Source organism: Ascaphus truei, chromosome 10, assembly GCF_040206685.1.
Source record: "Ascaphus truei isolate aAscTru1 chromosome 10, aAscTru1.hap1, whole genome shotgun sequence".
NCBI classification, from domain to species: domain Eukaryota; kingdom Metazoa; phylum Chordata; class Amphibia; order Anura; family Ascaphidae; genus Ascaphus; species Ascaphus truei.
The window spans coordinates 24,248,790-24,271,464 of NC_134492.1; the positions used below are offsets into that span (position 1 = coordinate 24,248,790).

Genomic DNA, 22,675 nt, shown 5'->3' on the forward strand with positions numbered 1-22,675 from the left:
GGGGATCTCTCTTCTTTTTTTTTTTTCCCCATCATAAATATTGGGGATTATTCATTAAACTGCCTTAGTGCAGATCACACCATTGAAGTTTACTGAATAACCGCCATTGTGGGATTAATTTAGTTTGAGCTTTTTCTCCCAGTCTGTTTGTTACCCACTTTGCCCTCCTGCTCTGGAACGCTGCTCACCTACCTAGGATCAGACTTCAGACAACAAAGAAAAAGGCCAAAACAGTTACTGACTTCTCCTTTTTTAGCAATGGAAATAAATACTAATTGTAGTTATTTGAAAGGCATCATTTAATTACTAGTTATTACCCTTATCTGCACCGTGTTCCTAGCTGGTTACTGAATTGCTGATCTCTTTTTGTGTTGTGATCTTTGACCTCCCAACACACTGGAGTTTGTCTGATTCTAGTCATTTTTATTATTATTATTATTATTATTATTACTATTATATATATTACTACACCTACATTCTAAACAACTTTCATTATTTGGCTCCGTTCAGATTCAAGTGTCGGCGCTGTGTGAACATGCGGCAGGTCAGACCTCCCCCGGACGGTACCGACTGCACATCGGACCTCTCGCAGTGGAATCACTGCGCAGACAAGCGCGGGCTCCAGGACTCGGCGCTGCAGGCGGCTTGGGATGCCGCGGTTACGTTTACATTTCACCACCGTTCCCACGAGGAGCAGAGAGGCGTCCTGTGACCAGGCCCAGGAAAGTCTGCTGGATCACAGGAACCGGCAGAGAACGAGCGGAACCTGGAACCAACCAGAGTCCTCTGCCGGAGTCCTACAATACAGCGACGGGGTTAGGAAGACCATGGCTGGCAGATGTGTATAGCAGGTCTCCTGTAGCAGGAGCAGAACGCCAAGCATGGAGACACATACTGGCCTGTGTTTGCTTGTCCTCGGCACCGCGTATAAATGAGGACAATTTCCATGTGATTAATCTGGGGATAATTAAAATGAAGGCAGTTGGCAGACTTGGGCTTCTCTGAATGCATAGCCTATTCCTTGTCCTTTGCTGCCATCTAGTGTACAGAACTGAGCAGTCAGAATAGAATGGGGGTCAGTTACTTGTACCTAAAGGGAGATTCCCTGGTCATTACAAGCCACTCGTATGACTATATTCAGGAATATCCCACTGAAATGAAGACATCCCAAAAACATTTGTGCTGCCCTTTGATGGGCCAAAATGCGAGACCCCCAAAGGTGTGATAGTGTAGACAGAGCTTTCTAAACTTCACACGAAAGAGAGACCTGTGCGGTTTCTAAAGATACTGAAGTGAAGAACTGCTGTTCCATTAAAGGCAATCCAAGTGCTTTTTTTTTTTTTTTACACAGGATTGATGCAGGAGGTCACTGCAGCTGAACCCCAATAATTTCAGCTCCGGTGAACCCGCTTTTGGATATGCCTCTAGGGGGTGCAGGTAGTAGCTGCGAATGGGTAACGGGGTTTATATCGCTACCTTTCAAAGCTCCTGCAGCCCAATGGGAATAGGAAGCCGTGACCACCATATCTGGTGCAGCTTCATATTGAACCCTGTGACGCGGAGCTTTATAAAACAGAGCGAACCACCGCCATCCCTCCTCCTCTTGGGGGGGGTGGGGGGTTGTGTAAGTGTCTCTGGAAGCAGGGGGTCCCCGGAGCTGAAATAAAATCAGTTTACAGCACATCTACATTTTGCCTACAGGAACCTCTGAGACCTGCAGATAATTATCTCTGAAGATTAAGGCTCCTGAAACAGTTTCTTGCTAGACACATTTAATTGGCCAATAATGATCTATAAAGTCCCAACAATTATCAATTATTTAATTCGAGAAATTGTATTTTGCTCTGAGTGTTCTCACGCACCCTGATATTTTTTATTCTTGGAGCACTGTAGTATTCCTTCGGTCAGTGACAGTATTCAGCATATGTTTTAATATGCTTGTCTTACAAATCCTACACGATGCAGAAAACGTGTAAATGTCTTAGTTGTTGTTCCTATATTTGTATGTGACTGGGATTAACTGCTTTATAGCATGGAGCAGTACAACAGTCTTCCAGCTTCTTGCACGCTGGGTGAAGTAATAAATGTACCACAGCCAAGACTGAGCAGATTATTTTTGTTTAAAGCAGAAATCCTGTTCTGCGCACCCATGTGCATCTGCCGACTCCTTCCAGAAAACATGTAAATACACACAGGCCATAGTGAGACCTTCGTGACGGTAATTTATGGAGCAAAATGTTTATTATGTTTGACATAATCAGGGAAGAAATCTGGTTGCTTATGTGCCTATGGTCTTGGCTTTACAATCGGGCCTACCTGCTTTGTGCAGTGAGGTGGGCTCATGTGTCTGCATCTGAAATATAGACTTTGTGGTACAACACAACTGCTGTTTTGTGACACTAGGCTTTGCAGAGTTTGCAGATGTGTATTGGTAACTTGCTGGTATCACAGTGCTTCCTTAACACTGTCTGTGGCACAGACGCCTGCACCATATTGCAATACAAAGTCTAGCAAGCGTCTCTGCCAGCGAAGGTGTCACTGCAGCAATATACCTTGCAAGAAACAATCTGAAACATACATACGGCCCTACATAATAGTATCTCGGTACACACTCAGACTTCCCAAGCCTTCTCACAGGAGTGTTACTTTGACGCAGGATGTACATCAGGGGTGACCAACTCCAGTGCTCAAGGACCACCAACATGTCAAGGATATCCCTGCTTCAGCACAGATGACTGTCTGACTGAAGCAGCATGGATACCCTTAAGTCACCTGTGCTGAAGCAGGGAGACCCTTGACCCGTTGGTGGACCTTGAGGACGGGAGTTGCCCACGCCTGCTGTAACCAGTGCTGCAATGCAGTTTTTAGCTAGTTAAACGATAACGTTAGTGTTGCATAAGGATGATTTAAGGCTGCAGTTCCACCTGGCAAAGTAGAGCGCGTGGAACGTTTCCACTGTAGGCTTGAGGGCCCCCAACTGGGAGCAAGATGAGAAAATTAATTAAAAGTTAGAAACTTCACTTTCTGATAACCACAAAAACAAATACTTGTCAAAAACGATCTTAAATCAACTTTATTAGTGTGCTTGATTATTCCATTTTTTTTTTTATAATAACACTTAAGCAAGATTTTATATCTATAAAAATATTTACATCAGCATAGAAACAGACAAGATACAATGTTTTTGTAATTTAATGGAGAGAGGTATATAGGATTTCCTTGGCACATGTTGGTTGTTACTGTTACAGAGATTCATTCTGTATCGAGAACAGACATTGAGTGGTGTGTGAACCATTAAACGAAGGTAGTTGGCTCCAAAAAGTGTCCTTGTATAAAAGCAGGTTCAAACCAATTACATAGTGTTCCAAAAAGTTGCCTACACTACAATGGTGCTTCTTCCTTTGTAAACATCTCATGCAGGGGCCGGGTGCTAAGCTCACACTAAGTGTTTGGACTTGATGCATTTCTTTAGCGAAACCCCGGTTTGAAAGTTTTTTTTTGTTTTTTTAAACCACACAGATGAAGGGGGAGGGAAAGGAGAATTTGATACATTGCATTGTGTGTTTGGAAGTCCCACCACCATTGACCCACTTTTAAAATGCTAAGCGGAGAACAGAAAAGTATCTCTGTATAGGTGGTCATTTATCAAAGTCTCTCGGCTGCAAACATGGAGAAAAACACTGCACTACACGGGGGGTGGGGGGGGAGTTTCCCGGTTTTCAGCATGTATTTTTATTTAATACACCGGGTGTCGTTTTATTTTCCAGTCTCGTGTCAGTGAAACTCTAACAAATACACGTTGTTGACATGAATAGATACAGGATGCAGACTAAAGTGCCTCCCACTTCTGTGGCAAATACCATTATCTACTTTGATGCACGGCCTACAAAATGCTTTTGTTTCTTTCTATGAAGTCAATTCTGAGCAATAATTTACCCCAAATCAGTCACCTGTCTTTGCAGCTAGATTCTCGCACATCTACCTATACTAATAAAAGAAAATATGTGTTTTGCATACTTGTGTGTAAATGGGAATGTTGCATTTCAGAGCTAAGTGTGAACAGGTTTTGCATATTACCTGGCAGCCTTAACCTCTGAAAAGTTTTATAAGCCCCGCGGTCAGCAACGAATCCTAAAGCTAGGAGTGACCGCTGATTTTGAACGGCTACAGTTAGTCCCAGAACAAATTAAGCCAGTGAGGTTTATATTTTATTTAGAATACATTTGTGATACTAGTTTGTTAAAGCCAAAGCAAAATAAACAAATATTTGAAGGAACAGTGCTCTGATCCTGTTATTTAAACAGAATAAACAACTCAGATTATCAAGACGGAAACTTCATCCGATGCTCTGAGTGGTTATGTATTCATTTCTACTCAGGCAAAGTTTAAAAATAGTTTGAGAACATTTTGGACATATCAAAGTTAAGAAATTGTCTCACTGGGTGATTCTTCAAAATCACTTCCCTAAGTTAACCCTATACACACCAGTCAATCTCCCACCACTCTACTCCTACTCCATTTTCCTTATTTGAGGGGACGCAATAATAGCTTGTTGAGTAAGTGCTTTTCCCCCTAGCTGCATTATTTGCTGGGACCCTGTTTGTGCCTTAGCTCCCCGACAGGCACTCAATATGGCCACCAAACACGAAACGGTAACGTTATGTTGCAGCTTCCTTTTAAATGAACAACTAACTCCACCAGTACCTCCAGAAAGAGGGCTTCAGCTCCAGATGCCAATCACCAAAAATTATCAATTTGTCATTTGGGCGGGATTGCCGTTTTCAACTCGGCCAAGATACGTCTCCACCCAGTCTCCACTTTTGGATGCATTCCATTTAATAAAGGGCCTTTTATACAGTTAAGTCTTCTGGATGTAGCAATTTATGTGCAGATTTATCTCAGGGAAACGATTATACCAGCTCATGGTTTTTAATCGTGAAATAAATGAAGAGGCTGTAACGCCATCGATAACAATTTCATAGGACCTGTTCTAAATTCATCAAAATCTTGATGGGGCTCCTGAAGAGGGGGCAATGGAATAAACCTGGTGATGGGTCTTAGACTGGGATCCACTAAGAACCAACGCAGGGTAGTGCACCTGATTGAATGGACGTTACCCCACGTCCGCGCTTCATGAATATTCCTTCTAAAACAGTTTTGGCAAAAATGTTGGGGTCATCATTTAGGAAATGCAAAAACCTGATCATTTTCTAGGCAAGTCAAGCTTTTAATCGATGTAGGACATGCCTGGGTAGCAAAAGGTTACAAACGATAGTGTGACAGAGACGCGGGCTGTTATTTGTGTCATATTTTGTTACTACTTTAAAATGCATTCCTTTTCTACAGGACATTATATAGCTCTTATTAGCATTAAAATAAAAAATAATTAAAATGCATTTATCCTAATGTAAAGGTTGCAGTAAGGCCGAGAGCCTAACCTGTGCCAAGAGTTTCTAGCACGAGGTGGCCCTAAAAGTGGAGTCCCTCTCCACTTCTCCCCCCCAAGAAATGGGGGGAAAACATAACAGAAAATCTCTTTAAAATATATATCCTTTTTTCCCTGCACTTCATTACAAATAATAGAATATATGTTTACACTCTCAGGTTTCACCCATATCACTTCTGAGGGAGGAAACTGTACCTTGAATGGTTCAAGGATTGTGACCAGTAACAATTGATTCTGCATTGAAAGTAAGAGTCTGGTCTGATTCAGGGGGGGGGTGCTTCCCCGTCAATTCCCCTGAACAGCCCAGAGAGGGTAACAAGTCATTACTTAGCAGTAATGACTGTAATGACCCCCAACAGGTCCGGTTTAAGGATATCCCATGTTCAGCCTAGTCAACGACTGAGCCACCTGTGCTGAAGCAGGGATGTCCTTAAAACCTGACTTGGGGGTTTTGAAGACTGGAGGAGTTGAGCAGCACCGGGCTACAGGACCCTGGCAGCAAAGGGCTTAAATTCACGTGATTTATAGCTGGGACTTTTTGCACATCTGAGATTATTCTTTTCCCCTTCATCGTGGGAAGAATTCGAGTTTGCATTCAATATCAAAAACGGGGTCTCTGCGCCAGTGGAGAAATCACAGAAACAACAAATCAGATCTGTCAAAGTTACAAAACCCAAGTGCTCCTGTGAAAATGTGCGTGTGCTTTCCTGGTGTCTGCGAATGGAGTCTTGCCAAGGACAATACACAGTGCATGCATTCACATCTCCTCCTGACAAACCTATGGGGGATTTAACACAGGCATTCCCCAGGCCTTTGTAAGGAAGCATGCAGGAGGGGACAGGCAGGTTGGAGTTGATTTATCCCCATAGCCCAAGATACAGCCTTGCATATAAAGCATGCACCATACATATATGCACTGTATACAATGTGTACTTATCCATCAGGAGCACTGAATCGTGGAAGTGTAGGGAGAGCTGCGCATCACATTACACTGACATGTTCAGCGAAGGCTTGGGCAGAGGCCCAGGTGTCGCTGACCACACAACAGACTCCTTCCAGGGAGTGCAGGGCTTCTTGTGCCATCATGGGATCACGGTCCAACAGGTTTTGGGAGAGGGACAAGTGTCTCAGTTTGATCTTCCCACATCCTTCCAACTTCCTTGCAAACTGGAGCAGTCCATCTGGCTTAATGCAGTTGGAGCTTGGATAGGAACACAACAAAAACGCATTAAAAAAAGCAAAGCATTAAAACCACATGCGCTGTGGAAGTGGTAAAGCGCTGAAGGCTTTTTGCAAATAAACTGTGAGGCTTATTTAACGATCATCGTCCAGCTCATAGAAAGCAGCAATCCCACCTTTATGCATCATAAGGAGAAATAGGAGCACTCACAGTTACATGTGTAGCTGTGCATGGGGGTAGGAATCAAAGTAGTAGCAATGAGGGGATTCATTGGGTTTCATAAAGGCCGCTTCACCCTGAACATTTGATTTAAAAAGCATATTGCAGTTATGAACGTTTACAAGAAGTAGAACAGGAAGCCAGGCATGTTGCCATTTTGCTGATGCCATTCATGGTTCAGGGGTACCCCCAAATCTGGGCCTCTAGTACCACGAACTGTACTCAAGCAGGGATATCCTTAACATCTGGACTGGTAGTGGTACTTGAGGACAGGTGTTGGGAACCTCTAGGTATCAGACACCAATGTAATTTCCTATAACGTTCAGATCTCCGAAGAGAGCAGGAAGATATAGCATAACTAAATTGTCTAGCTGCATAAATACTTCTAATGCTGGGGATGCATTATTCCTAAAGACTAATAAAAACCATTTCATATTAAAACTGCAGTTCAAGCTGTCGTTTAAAAAAAAAAAATATATATATATATTTGTTTTAATTCAAGATGTGCATCAAACAATCTACACACTGACAAGTGATTAGCTAAATTGATCGCTGAAATGAAGCTGGGGGTTCACTAAATGCATCTTGGGTAATCTTCTGCTGCACTGACAGCCAAAGTTCTGTGAGGAAGATCATGTGACCAGGCAGGCACCAGATTCAATTGGTTCACTGCTAGAGAGGGCAGGGTTCAAAAAGGTGATGCTGTTTCAGAAGGGGATGTGACTTTGTAAATGGTTGCTATAGGAACAACAATGCTTGTTACATTAGAATACATTAAAAATGTCTTTAAAATTGTTTTTTTATTATTTTAAATGCTACAAGTATTCTCATAGTACAGAAGTGATTTATTAAAAAAACAAAAAAAAACATGTAGGATATTGCTTGAACTGCAGCTTTAAAGTAACACTTAAATCACACGCTCCTGCTGTTTTCACCATCAGTCCATGCTACAATCACGACACGACTGAGGCTTCCGAGGGGTGACAGGCCACTGCTGCATTGGATATTATTAAATACATACTTGCTAAAGATGAAAGAAATGAAACCTCTACTTAAACAATGGTGGGAAGAGGACATGGAATGAAATGCTCTCACCAACTGGCCCCGGGTCAGAACCATAAATGACATCACGAGAAGTGACACTTTGGCAGCAGAGATGCAAGACATTAAACATGGAAGCGCACACAGGAAAACCATGCAGCCCATTAGCTGACATGTTTTAGCTTGAATAATGTATTGATATTTAGGCCTTTCTTGATATATTAAACATACAGTCATTACCTTACATGAAAACAAATCTGATTCAGCGTAAGGGCCATTATTCTATATCAATTGACTTGAAGGGAGACTATCAGCCGGTTTGGGGGGTACAGAATAAAGCCCTAAAGCAGGGGTGGCTAACTCCAGTCCTCAAGGGCCACCAACAGGCCAAGTTTTCAGGATATTCCTGCTTCAGCAGAGGTGGCTCAAAGACCTGTGCTGAAGCAGGAATATCCTGAAAACCTACCTGTTGGTGGCCCTTGAGGACTGGAGTTGGCCGCCCTGCCTTCAAATATAGGCTGTCTTTAGCAAAAGCAATCCCAATCATTTTTTTTTGTACCTCCTTAAAGAATAAAAATAAAATAAATATAGTCTGTACCTGACATCCAAGTAGTGAATAGAAGACAACGAATCGGGGGAATACAGATCTGCCAGGGCCACCAATCCTTCATTTCCTACGGAGAACAAGGCGTTCAGAAGACAAGGGCATCACCAATCATTTGTCCTCTGTCCTAGTGGAACAGTCACAGTGCGGGAGTCTGCCAGACTGGGACAGGACTGATTTCTCCATACATGAGATCAGCCAAGAATATATCTTGCTCCTGCCACACTGTCTGCACAGCTATCGTTATGCAGGCACTTTATAGGTGCAGTCCCACTATCTTTATTTTACTATGACCCTCTGCTAGCAAAGGGATTACGCATTACAAGACAGAGGTTACACGTGGTTCACAAGAGGTTACACGTGGTTCACAAGAGGTTACACGTGGTTCACAAGAGGTTACACGTGGTTCACAAGAGGTTACACGTGGTTCACAAGAGGTTACACGCAGATGACGGCTTTCACTTTATGGCTGAAGATGAGACGATTTCAAGGCTAAATAATAAAATATGCTATATTGTCTATATACATATATATTCAGCATGTAACTAGTTAAAATCAGTAATTTAGTATTACGTTAGAAATTATATTGGAAAATTATTAGCTGCCTCCGCAAAGATAAGAAGATAAATCAGTCTGAAGACAGGCAGGTGCAAACATGTTTTGTGTGACTTAAGAATACACCTTGTTTTATTCATTTACATTGTAGAATGAAACTTGGTATGGTTAATGTCTGCTGAATTGAATATTATAGGATCAGGAGTTTGGAATCAAAAGTTAGTTAAATAGTTAGTAGTAAAAGACAATACAATCGAGATCAGTCTTAAAAGATTAAAAACATAGATCTATAGTTACCTAGTGACATAATAAAGAGAGTTGTGTAAATCAAAGTAAATATTGCTAAAGGAAGAACAGTGTTCTAATGTAGGTGAGTGACTAAGAAGATTGGACTGACCGTGAGAAAAACAGGTGATTGCTAAAATGTGTAAGAGTGTATTTGGATTTATAGAATTCAGAATGATTTAACACCACCAAGCTAAGGATTCTCCCCCCTATAACTAAATTCTATATGCCTGAAACCCCCACGTCACTGGCTGAAATGATGCTTTCTATTGTCTCTGAATAAATTGAGAAAAGAACCGGACCGTGGACTATTTGATATATTGAAAGGTGGGACATTTATTCGCCCACATATAATGAGCTAAATGTTCAACAGCAGTTTAATTATTATATGAAGCAGATTAACTAACCTGTATCTATAACATAGTCCTTTATTAACTCTTCAATAACAAACAAAAAGATGATTCCGCATCACCATTTCCCCCATTGATTAAACGTAAGGTTTTTATACCTTATTTTTTGAAGTTATTCTCTCTGCAGATTAGTTACATTAATTAAAGATGCATTTGACCTGCCTTTGCCTTTTTTCTCTATATAATATAACCCAGACAGTGCAGCAGAAGGCAGCACCCCTCCGACCGACAGTGAAGGGTTTAACATGCAGACACAACAGTAAACTGATCACGTGGTGGTAGTAGTAGTCGTTGTAATAATCGTCACAGTCGTCGTATAATGCAGTACCGAGTCGGTTTCCGCAGAGCTTCAGGATCTTTACAGAAGGTTTTCTCTTCAGCGCGCTGATAAACTGAGCGAGGAATTCCTCTGTGTCTTTCTCAAACAGGCGGCAGAACGAAAACTTGACTTCTACGCAATGACAAGAGGAAGCCTTTCATATACGCTCCTACCCAATGACGGGGGTGAAACTGATAATAAATTAAGGCAAAATAGAGGGGCAATTTAAACTTGGTTTGGAGGCCAATAGTTATGGCTGCTGCCTACAAATGAAAACAAGAAAGAGGTTAAGTGCACTCACTGGATCTATATAACAGCCTCGAGGGCACAGAGACCGTCCCCCATAGGGGAGACATATAATGCAGGACACATCCTCCAAAAACAAGAAGGAACCGGCGCTCCAGAGGTCTTCATGCAAAAAGGATTTTAATCCACACAGTATGTGTCCTGCTGCCTACAAATGACATCACAATGTCACGGTGGCGGCCTCCTGGCCTGCAGGTTATTCTTGTCACTTTCTGTATACTTGTTTTGTTAATAAGGACTGAACATATCCCTGGGATCCTAAGCATCTTGCTGCACGAATACATTGTATTTTACCAATGATTTACACTGCGAGTCCCAACATGCAGTAGATAGAGGCTTACTGTACCTTCAAGGCTGCAATTCTTCAGTAAGAGCACAATTTCATTGTGTGTATCGGTCAGTTTCATATCGTGGAAGCTCAGCCTCCTCAGCGCCGGGTTATATTCTGCAATGAACAAGAAGACGGAAACGTAAGAGCGAGGCGAGAAACTGAAATGCTTCGCAGGGCCGGTGCAACCACTAGAGGTCGCCTGGGAGGCACATTTTGGAGGGGTACGAAGGGTGATGGGGGCGGAAGCACAACTTGCTTGAGGCAGAGCAGTCGCAGAGCGGAGGCGGCGGCCGGCCTTGAAGAGCGGGACAACTTCTGGTGCCAGGGAGAACCTCCACAGCCCGGGAACGCATTTTAATGGGTGGGGGAGGTGAGAGAGAAGGGGGTTGGGGGGTGTGAGAGATTGAAGAGGGGGTGACGAGAGGATGAAAGGTGGGGATGGGGGGGTCAAGAGAGGATGAAAGGTGGGGGAGGAGGGGCGAGAGGATGAAAGGTGGGGGAGGAGGGGCGAAAGAGGATGAAAGGTGGGGGAGGAGGGGCGAGAGAGGATGAAAGGTGGGGGAGGAGGGGCGAGAGAGGATGAAAGGTGTTGGGGGGGCAAGAGAGTATGAGAGAAAAAAAACATGGTGGAAGGTTCAAGAAAGCAAACATGTCTCAAACCTCCAGGTGGAAGGTAAGACACCATGAAGTCCCCAAATTGGATGCACTCGACACACCTATGTTTCAGTGATATAGTCTGTAATGGTGTGAGAGTCCATAATGGTACAGTATACACATACTTCCTTTCAATTACTGCTCACCAGCAGGTTTACGGTGTTTGTTCTATATACCAAATACATGGGGATGGGGGAGGTAGCTGCTCTTGCTACAGTCTAGGAGTGGGTAGGTGCCAGGAGCAGTAGAGTATCAGTGAAGTAAAACCTGCAGGTGCAAGGGACAGAAGCTCCTACCAACTAGCACTGAGACCCAGGTGATGTATTGGTATGATGACGAGTATGTTAAAACATAACTTTATTTCATGTTGTAAAATAATAGTGGCCAGAAAACAAACAGGTGTATTTCCATGTGATACAAAAATACTGGATGTGGGCTAATGTAGATAAAGTCTAGCTACAGGCTAGGTAGCCCCAATAATCCACAGTGGTACATGAACTGTTGCGGGTACATCAGTGCCATATATGGTTAGTAATTCCTTGGGAATGGGACAATCTCTTCCAGTAGACTGGTGGTGCCTATAACTAGGCGTCAACCAACCAAATGTAGCTTAAGTTGATATGATAGGCCTAGCTCAACAGAATGCCTATACAAGAACACTTAGTTTATATAAAAGGTGCCGGACAGTATAGGCACTGGCATAGTTAGGGATAGTACACTGTGGCAGCATACGGGTACTCCAGTATAAAATATGGTGGATACATAGGTGTGTCGAGTGCATCCGATTTAGGGACTTTATGGTGTCTTACTTTCCACCTGGAGGTTTGAGACATTTTTGCTTTCTATTATACCCCTTCCCCTAATACCCTATAATCAAGTACAGGAGTGTGGATATCTTCTCTATTGTTGTTTGTTTTTAATAAACTTCCCACATCTGGTGTTTTCCCAGCCAGGGAGGCGAATGTCACCCAATGTTACCTGCAAGCGTACGCAGCACACATCTCAGATCCTCTTGGCATGAAAACGTAGCGTTGTCCAGGGAGAGCTCAGACAGGGAAGCAGATGCTTTCAGCACGGATATCAGGTGTTCGGCCCGCAAAGGATCCTGGGGGAATCTGATATCCAACTGCTTTAAGCGATGGTCTGCAAATACATAATATATATATTCATATACATGAGACTGTGCGTGTACATTTGTCATCCAGGGCTAAAAGAGTTCAAAGGATTATTGTTGATGATGATTAGAGATATTAGTCATCTATTGCACTGTGTTCATATATTAAACCATGGCTGGCCAACTCCAGTCCTCAAAGGCCACCAACAGGTCTGTTTTAATGTTTTCAGGATATCCCTGCTTCAGAACAAGTGGCTCAATCAGTAGCTCAGTTGTTGGTGGTCGAGATCACCGGGGAAACCCCAGGGACTTAATATAAGATTTGCACATCAAGGTTAGAAGGCAGAAGAATTAAAGTTGATCATCACGTACATTGTTAATTATAAATGTTTTCTGCTCTCCCCTTTCTGCATCCCTCCAGAAAATATTAGCGAAAATAATAAGTAAAAATAAATACAAAAATGGACAAACTTTTTGCCGTTACACAATTCTTAGTGAAATATTCACAAAGCAAAGTGTCTACAATGTACCTCTCTAAAGATGATGGTAAACCCACACTGGCAAGTAGTGGGGGGCATGAAAAATGGTACTGCTTATTTTTCAGTCCTATAAAGGCAGGAGTGCGCAAACTTTCCCCGCTGCACCCCCCTGTCTGTTCTCCCCTCCCTGCTCGTGCCCCCTCCTTACCTTGACTTCGGCATCACGTTGCCATGGCACATGACCCCCGCGGCATCATTTGAAGCGTCGCCGAAGACAAGGTAAGGGAAGTTGGAGGCCTCACACGATCCCCTTGCGTCTACAACCGCTGCGCGCCCCTTGGAAAATCTTGAGCCCGCCCTGGAGAGCGCACCCCTGCTATAAGGTTTCAGCCAAACTGTCTCTACCAAAAGAACCTGCAATTCACTGGTCAACCACCGAGCCCTTTTACTGGACGACATGAGACCTTACCTGTGAATTCTGCTAGATTCTCCTCAGATTTCTCCTTCTCGGTATGGTTCTCCAGGTCATAACTGAGAGAGAGAAGCTGAAGGGAGGGGAAGGTGGTCAGGATAGTGTGGGCCAGATTCAGAGTGGGAACATAGGCTGTGAAATCGCTCATGGAGAGTACACCAAGACAGCAGCCGGGGCATCGGGACAGAGCCGAGAGGGCTTCCACCACGTGGAAGATGTTGGCGCCCAGATCTGAAAAGGAGCAGAAGGCGGAGATCAGGGCAGCACGGGGCTCTGCAATAAAGACAGCAGAGCGCTCAGGTTTGCCTATTCAGAATACTACAAGGTTATGGTAAAGGAATATACCAGCGCCAAGCGTCTTTCTCCAGCAATTTCAACCCGTCTCGGCGTGTCGATGGCAGTCTGGTAACATTGTATCATTGCCACGTTCCCTTGTAGCACTTGCTTATGTCCTATTTTACTATGTGTTTATTTTATTTCTTGCTAAAGAATCTTTTTGAAGTTTGCGCTGGTACATTCCTTTACCACTTCTATCTTGATGTTCTTGAGCTAACATTTATTTACTAGCTGCACCTTCTAGAGCATTTGCTCATACCAATTGGGTTATTTGGTTAACCCATTAATCACTTTATAATAATGGGACAAGGAGTGGCTCAGTGAGTAAAGACACTAGCACTTCGTTTGAAGCAGGGGAGCTTGGTTCAATTCCCGGTGTCGGTTCCTTGTGACCTTGGGCAAGTCACTTTATCTCCCTGTGCCTCTGGCACCGAAAAATAGATTGTAAGCTCCACGGGGCAGGCACCTGTGCCTGCAAAATGTCTCTGTAAAGCGCTGCGTAAAACTTGCAGCGCTATACAAGAACATGCTATTATTATAATATTGTTACTTATCACAATGTAATGTTGAGCGCACTTTTTTACACCTTTCCACTATAAGGTGATGTATCAAAGTCTCCCTGCAAATCTCAGCCTGACTTGGAGTGAAAAAATCCCTGCCGGATTTTAATTAACGGAAACAAGCCAATTGCTTTCAATTGGACGATTTCCTTTGATAAATCCGGTACCGTTTGTGTTTCATTTTTGAGAAAAAGGCTCCCAGGTTTATGAAAAAAGATAAGAGATCCTCAACATGAATCTCGGTTTCCCAAGACGTAAAAGTAGAGGTTCTTCAAACGATCCAACATCACCCCACTCAGATCCCGGTAAGCAGTAACATGCCACCGCAACCTACCAGACCAGGAGGGTCAGAGATAAGTTACGTTTCCCAATGGACAAAAATGTGCATCAAGGGCGCAGTCTGTTTACAGTACAGGGGTGCTGGGAGTTCAAGGAAAACTATCTTTGCATTATACCCCCTCCTCACCCCTACAGAGACCAGAGGAGAATTGTAACACATTCATTGCAAATGCTTCCCAATATATTTTATGAAGTATTGTATTACACAAAAAAATTTTTGGGACTGGTCTCTGCATTATAACCACCTCCTCACACACTACAGAGAACACTCAAAAAAGGTGTTTCCCAATACAATAGTTCATCAAATATATCAAGCCCTGTTCAGTAACAGAGGCTAGCAATGCCTTAGCAAGCATTTGCAATGATTGGTCAACTCCAGTCCTCAAGGGCCACCAGCAGGTCAGGTTTTAAGGATATCCCTGCTTCAGCACAGATGGCAAGATCAGTGGCTCAGTCAACGACTGAACTGTGGGTGGTTCTTGGGGACTGAAGTTGGCCACCCCTGCGTTAAATCCTCCTCCGGGCGAGGGATCTGCCATTCACTGAAAAGCAAAAGCATGCATCTGCTCCCTACCATTGTATGCCATGGTCAGTCTTTCCAAGGACACCCACGAGCAGAGGAGGTGACACAGAATTCGGCAGGAGCTGACAGTGAGGGGGATGTTGTGCAAATTCAGGGCTCGTACGCTCCGGAAATGATGGGCTGATTCCAGAGATGGCACCCCGATGCTCCTCTCCTCCATGGAAGACACCTCCTCTAACGAGGGCGCTGCATCCAAGTCTGAGGGCTTCCCCTTGGCACTTTCCTTTGATCTGTTGCATATGTCCAAAGCCTTCTCCTCCCCCATAGTGGGAACACTGAAAACAAAGTCGTACAGGTCATCCGGCTCCGATCTGGAGCTGCCCGGACACTCCAAACCAGACTTGAGATTTTTCCTTGAGGTAGATGCTACTTTACTGCCGGAAGCAGTGGAAGGCAGCTTAGAGTTCTGACACGTTACTTTCCTGGAGTGGGGGCTTCTTGATAGTCGAAGTATTGGGGTTCGAGTCTCTTCAGCACTGTTGGTTTCAGAGAGGCCTGTGACAACATTCTGGCTGATGTTAAGGGGCTGTAGGCTTAACGAGGCACTTTGGTTGCCCACTGCCTCTTCCGTGCGGTGCCTGGAATGCATGTCGGGGGGATCTGTAGTGCTTGCGTTTTGCTGCAGGTCCGTTTCGATCTTGCTTGCCTGGAAACACTCGCTGCTACTGCTAGACGTTTTTTTGGAGCAAAATGCACAGGGGTAGTTTCTGTGTTTCTTCCAGAACCCAGCACTGATGCTTAGAATCAAGACCAAGAGGTTGGTGTCAGGGGAAGGCCAGGACAGCAGCGACACTTTGTTGACCTGGCCGTGGTGAATGAGCCGGTGAAGAAGCGACCTCAGTGACCTCTGGGTGGCCGGATCTGAAGACCGCAGGTGGAGGAATTTCAGTGTTTCCACAGACTGGGCAAGGCTTTCCAGGACCGTGGGTGTCAGCTCCGATACTCCCTGCTGCTTGTTGCTGATGGTGAGCTCAGACACGTGCCGAGAACTGTGCACCAGGGGAGAAAACCGCTGGTCATTCAGACGTCGGTCAGAAGAAACATCCAGGATTCCACGCAGGACGTTGTGGAAAAAGGCTTCCAGGAACTTCTTCCTCCAACATGTTACAGTCTGCAATTAGACAAGCCCATGCATGGTTTACCTGATAAACAATTGGTTGTCGGCGACACGTTGCACTCGATTATTCGCTGCGGGCCCATCTAGCGATAAAGGAGTCGAAATGGATGCAGAAAAAATAAATGTCTGGTTACAGGGCACGGCAAAATGTTTGCATTAACCACTTCAATGCAGTAAGGGCCTGGGAAATATGGTTTTAACAAATCTGAGCTTCAGTTCAAGAATAAATATGGTAGCTCAGATAAAGTCACGAGTGCAGGGGTGGCCAACTTCATTCCTCAAGGGCCACCAACAAGTAAGGTTTTAGGGATACCCCTGCTTCAGCACAGGTAGTGCAGTCGAATACTGAGCCACCACAGCCCTAAGACCTGACCTGTTGGTGGCCCTTGAGGACTGGAGTTGGCCACCCCTGCAGCATTATTTAACACGCATACTGCCAAAAGGGATAGGAAGGCATTAGGTTAGAAATAGTCAGAGCTCTTCAGGACAACATAATTTAATATCAAAATAGAGCAGCAGATATTGCCAGCTAACCTCTAAAAGAAACACACTTGGGGTGCACCCCTAGGCTGTTTAAACGTAGCATTTAATGATTATAGAATTAATATGACTACACATGCTGAATAATAATAATTGTAGTGTGCTTCTTTTAGAGGTTAACTGGCAGTATCAGCTTCTCCTCTATTTTGATAATACATCAACTCAGCACACATGTAGCACCCATTGACCCTCTCTAGTCAATTAGACACAATCATATTTCATTCATTGTTTCAATCTATTAGTTGCTGAGCGGTATGAACAATTTTTGTTGTACAACCTAATTTAACTTCAGATGAAGGCCCAGCTGTGAATTCAATGCTGGACATAAAATAATCCTTTTTGTCTGGCAAAATAATCTGGCCAAATTACAGTTTTGCCTCCCAACTATTTTTGATCTCCGAAAAATCAAACATTTTCTCATTTGTAGCATTCGGTTACTTGGATTTACTTATTAAACTTGATAGAAAAAATCAAAACATATTAAGACAATAAAATGGTGTATTCCGTTTCCCCATAATACACTTTAAAGCATCACATTGGTTTGTCTTCATAAGAATTGGAGAAACCCTTTCTGAGAGAGCCTGGAGAATTGAGTAGCGTTTTTTTACTGAAGCGGACGAAAGCCATTCCCCCTGGGGGAATCATTGGCCGGACATAACAGGGAAGTAGCTAGTCACTTTAGCCTGCCACTGGCCATAATTGGCTGCGGCAGATTACTATTTTGTGCCCTGCAATGTATTTGTGCTTCTTTTTGCCCCTGGAAACACAAGCTCGTTTCTCACTCACCCCAAATCTTGATGGCTTGCTTTTCATGACATCATTCCACAGTTTGCACCAGATGGACTGCGTTGAAAGTCCTGCCCAATGAGAAAACAGAGTCACAACAACTCTGTAACACAGAACATCATATAGAAGACATTAGGGAAAACCCTATTCCCACAGCTTAAAGAGATCATCACAGCGCACACACAGATCTGGTTACAGACACAGCTTGTATTACATTTTTTTAACAAACCTAAATATAAGCCCAACAAATAAAATAGATATTTGGCCCACACCGAGGAATTATTGGTGGATGATACAGACGTGAGCCAAAGTTTTCTTTGTGCTAATATTTTTGGTCAGTACCCAGCACTTACCTTTTTTGACAGCTGCCTGCTCTATCCTTTCCAAGTAGTAAATGTTCATCAGAGGCAGAATTCCCTGTAGGATCACGGCAGGGAGCCCTATAATAACAGACATTCTCATAATTAAAAAAAAGAAACTCTGTACGTCAGGCTTTTGAGATCCAGATGTTAAATAACAGTCACATAGTGAAGTCATCATTCCGTAATCTATATAGATAAGCAGAATAATAATGCTTTCATCTTAAAGAGAACAACAATGTATACAGATGGGGCCAACTCCAGCCCTCAAAGGCCACCAACAGGTCAGGATTTAAGGATATCCCTGCTTCAGCACAGGTGTCTCAATCAGTGACTCAGTCAATGACTAAGCCCCCTGTGGTGAAGCAGGGATATCCTTAAAACCTGACCTGTTAGAGGCCCCTGCGGACTGGAGTTGGCCACTCCTGTGGTAGCATATCAATGGTACCATAAGCACCTAATCTAATGTGCCCTCCCCACCCCCTAGAAAATATTTGTTCCACGCACCTCTAATTAGTCAATCTTATTGCCTACTCGTCAGACTGTCGATAATAAAACGGTTTGGTGAATCCCAGGCAGGCAGCATGTAAGCTCATGCTACAGTTGTCAATTACTATGGGAGCTTCAAAAGTCACGCCCCACAATGCCTTGCTGCTGTGGATGCAAAGCATTGTGGGGAGCGACTTTGTGAGTTCCTGCTGTAGTTGACAGCTATACCACATGCCAAGGTGCAGTTTGGGGCCTTACAAGTGTGCAGTCACCACATGGGCCCAAAAACGTATTATACTGCCTGTGATCTACCATTGGTTTTTGAGGCGCCCCCCTTGGAAGATACCTCTGTTAGAAATCACTGATATAGATTGAGCTCTGCTGTATCTTACTGTGAAGATGATATGGGAGCTGTGTTTAAGTATTTCTAGATCTCAGCTCACTTTACTTATGGGTTTCATCATATACCAACAATTGTTTGATTCTTTTTTTCTTTACAATAATTCCCTATCTACATGCAAGCAACATGTTGCTATTTAATTTAAAAACTCAGCTAGAGTCCTCTGAGGAGATATGTATATGTATGTATATACACACACACACATATATATATATACACATATATATATATATATATATATATATATATATATATATATACATACACACACAAACACACACTTCAAACATGTTTGCTTTCAATAATAAGATGACGAAGCTCCCACTAAGTGACTCTCCTGTAAGTGCTTTCAGCAATTTAGGACTTCATGATGCTCTAGATTATTTGAGGTTTTGCAATATTAATAATTTTCTGTCATTTAAGCTACACTAAAGCTTGACACGGATCTATTTTTTGTTTAGACAGCAAGATTATACTGACACAAAAAATATCAAAAAGCAGGTAAAACTGACATGCTTCAGTAAATAAATCCAAACTGCAAATCTATTTCTGTTACCATTTGACATCCTTATTTCTAAGAAACTCCTCTACTTTGTGCATTCACAAATCCTGATGCTAAATTCTTGAGTGATAATTGTGTAAATTATGAATGACAGAAAGTATGTGAGAGCTATGTAGTGACAAATGAGTTTTTACTTTGACAAATAATTAATCACCCTCAGCTACTAAGGATTTAAAATTAAGGAAGTGACCAAGATACTGACAAAATCTTCATATTGGTCCCTGAAATTTGAAAATGTATCTTTCTTTAAGACCCTAAGAATGGAAGATTATATATATATATATATATATATATATATATATATATATATATATATATATATACAGGCATACCCCGCATTAACGTACACAATGGGACTGGAGCATGTATGTAAAGTGAAAATGTACTTAAAGTGAAGCACTACCTTTTTCCCACTTATCGATGCATGTACTGTACTGCAATCATCATATACGTGCATAACTGATGTAACTAATGCATTTGTAACAGGCTCTATAGTCTCCCCGCTTGCGCACAGCTTCGGTACAGGTAGGGAGCCGGTATTGCTGTTCAGGACATGATGACAGGCGCATGCGTGAGCTGCCGTTTGCCTATTGGGCGATATGTACTTACTCGCGAGTGTACTTAAAGTGAGTGTACTTAAACCGGGGTATGCCTGTATATATGCAAATATAACTGTATGCTCATCTGCATGTCTTAGGCAGGTCTGCAACCCCGCCTTTCCCCATTATCACCCAGCATACAGCACTTCCACATATATATATATATATATATATATATATATAGATATATATATATATATATATACACACACACATGTAGAGGTATCAGTAAATCCTTTAGCTTGATTCATAGTAACATCCCGGGAGAAGAGATCAGTGTATCTCGAAAGCTCGCACAAATAAAAGCATTTCGTTAGCCACAGAACGGTATCATCTATTTATTTTTAGTTGTTGTTTTGTGTCTGGTGAGCGACGTGGTTATCTGTGTGTTATATAGGTTTACAGACCTGTAAGATCCAACTGATTTTCAGTTAGCCACACTCCTCATATAGGAATCCATAACTGTCGTGTTTCACCCAGACACCACAAATCTCCCTCATCTGGGCGCTCATTACCCTATCTGGTGTTCTCCACCCTTGGTAATATTGATTTCTAAGCCTGTATTCCCTGTGGGTGCCAGTGAGCTGCTCTTACCCCACACTTCTTGCTCCAGTGTCTCCATGTTGGCATTTACAGCCCTGGCACACAGCTCAAATAGGGTGGATGACAGTGTCCCTCCAGCATCTTCCACCGCCTCCTCCATGGCCTAGGTCCCCCCGTGATCACTGGCACTTCCTCATGTCAGGGGGAAACCAAAACCGAGAGCGATGGACAAGACAAGAGGGAACAAAGCCAGATCCGGGAGGCGGGAGTTACATGTCAGGGTGGGAAGGGGGCAGCCATCTTGAGAAGGTCAGTAGGATTCTGTTTGGATCACGTGGAAGCGGCAGCGACATTACCCGGCAGCCATCTTGAGAAGGTCAAAACCTATTTGTTTACGCCTCGCTGTCTTGACCCGGTTTTTCTTATATTTGCTGCCTGGATAATGTTTAAAGTAATTAATTTTGTGCAAAGTCTTACTGTAAATCCCCTTTTAAATGCCTTGTAGTTGGAATAAGACTAAGCGTATCCTGTTACTCATGGGAAAAGGAGAATGGGGCACCCTGGAGGCCATATTGGGAAGGTCACATGCTGACGGTCATATTGGGAAATATTCCTAGAGAACACCGCGCATGCGCACTAGGTCGCACCGGAACTGCGCGTGCGTTTTTTTAAATTTATTTTGCGCATTCGCACTAGGTCACATCGGCTACTGCGCATGTGCGAAATGCTATTTTCGCGCATGCGCACTGGGCCGCTGGACACTGCACATGCGCGAAATTCTATTTTCCCGGCATGCGCAACTCGGCTACTGCGCATGCGCAAAATTCTATATTCGCGCATGCGCATTATGGCGCCTCGCCACTGCGCGTGCGGAAAAATTCTAGTTTCGCGCATGCGCAAAAATTTCTAGCACTAGTTCATATCAGCTGCTGCGCATGCTTAATCTTCTATTTTCGCGCATGCACAATAGGTCACATTTGCTACTGCGCAAAATTCTATTTTCGCACATGCGCACTAGGTCGCGCCGGCAACTGCGGAAATTTTTTTGAGTCAGAGCATGACCTGAGGAGCTCTAGCTGCAAACACCGGAAATTCCGGGTCAGACCGCTAGATGGCGAATATCTCCTGCAGGCCTGCTCTGAAACAAGTGATTCTACGGCTGCGGTCCCAGTAATGTCTATGACACGCGCGCCCGGCGGGGGGGGGGGGGGGCGGCGCGTGTCACAACGCTAACCGCAATCTGCGGTCTGTGAGGAGAGGAGAATCTTGGGAGGGGGCGTGGTCGGGGATTTGCAGGGGCGTGGAAATTACATCACGCGGCTGGTTCGCCCTCATTGGGTGAACCGCCGGTGGGGGCGTGGCCACGCCTCCGTCGCTAGGAGTAAACTCAATTTTATTGAGTTGGGAAAAACCCTGCAGCACGGCGCGGCTGCACCTTCTGCGCGACGGTGCGTAGTGGGCCCAGCCCCATTGAGGGACGGTGCTTACACGCACAGTGCACGCCGCACCGTGCGCACAGGCAGTTACTGGGACCGCAGCCTACTGCCGGTTACTGCACAGGTTCTAAACTTGAAAAATTCCAGGAACAGGTTCGCACGAACCGGTGCGAACCGGCTGAATCCCACCACCGTCCCATCACTCATGTTGGGAAAAGGCTAATTCTCAGGGGTGGTGAGTGATGTTTGTGATGTTACTTTATAAGAACAAACAAATAAAAGACAGCTGTCACCACGACGCTCTTATCATGTCAGATCACTCACCATTAATACAGAATGTAAGCGTTTACAGACAGAAGCTAAAAATCGGAGACACTATGTTTACACAGCGCACATGGGCAGTCAGAGGATTACTGATACTCATTGAGCCCCTATTACACAGATGCAGCAGTATGGGAGGTTTTTAGTTCCCACTTCCTGAAACCATGACATCATAATGTCACTGTCTCCTGTCACTAATCACATATAATAATAATATTAATATATATATTCAGATGATGAGTATGACTGTGCCTTTCATACACATTGGGTGACAGATGTCGGTCTTCCGG

The 22,675-nt window shown here is 43.7% G+C and overlaps 2 protein-coding genes across 2 annotated transcripts in view; one reads left to right on the forward strand and one right to left on the reverse strand.

The window, feature by feature from the left end:
- Positions 1–4,276, forward strand: part of RAD54L (RAD54 like) — a 24,985-nt gene extending 20,709 nt beyond the window's left edge. The window contains exon 18 of the mRNA XM_075616235.1: positions 511–4,276. Coding sequence (XP_075472350.1) covers positions 511–712 — 202 coding nt within the window. The 3' untranslated portion in view covers positions 713–4,276. The remainder of the gene's footprint in view (positions 1–510) is intronic.
- Positions 3,056–22,666, reverse strand: LRRC41 (leucine rich repeat containing 41). Its single transcript, XM_075616234.1, has 11 exons — positions 22,389–22,666; positions 20,680–21,063; positions 18,030–18,116; positions 17,677–17,747; positions 15,225–16,344; positions 13,413–13,646; positions 12,329–12,493; positions 10,712–10,810; positions 10,069–10,191; positions 8,485–8,560; positions 3,056–6,647 (listed from the first exon to the last, which is right to left on the reverse strand). Exons 2-11 carry the CDS (start codon positions 20,786–20,788, stop codon positions 6,428–6,430), a joined length of 2,304 nt encoding a protein of 767 aa, XP_075472349.1. The 5' UTR covers positions 20,789–21,063; positions 22,389–22,666; the 3' UTR covers positions 3,056–6,427.
- Between the last annotated feature and the right edge of the window lie 9 nt (positions 22,667–22,675).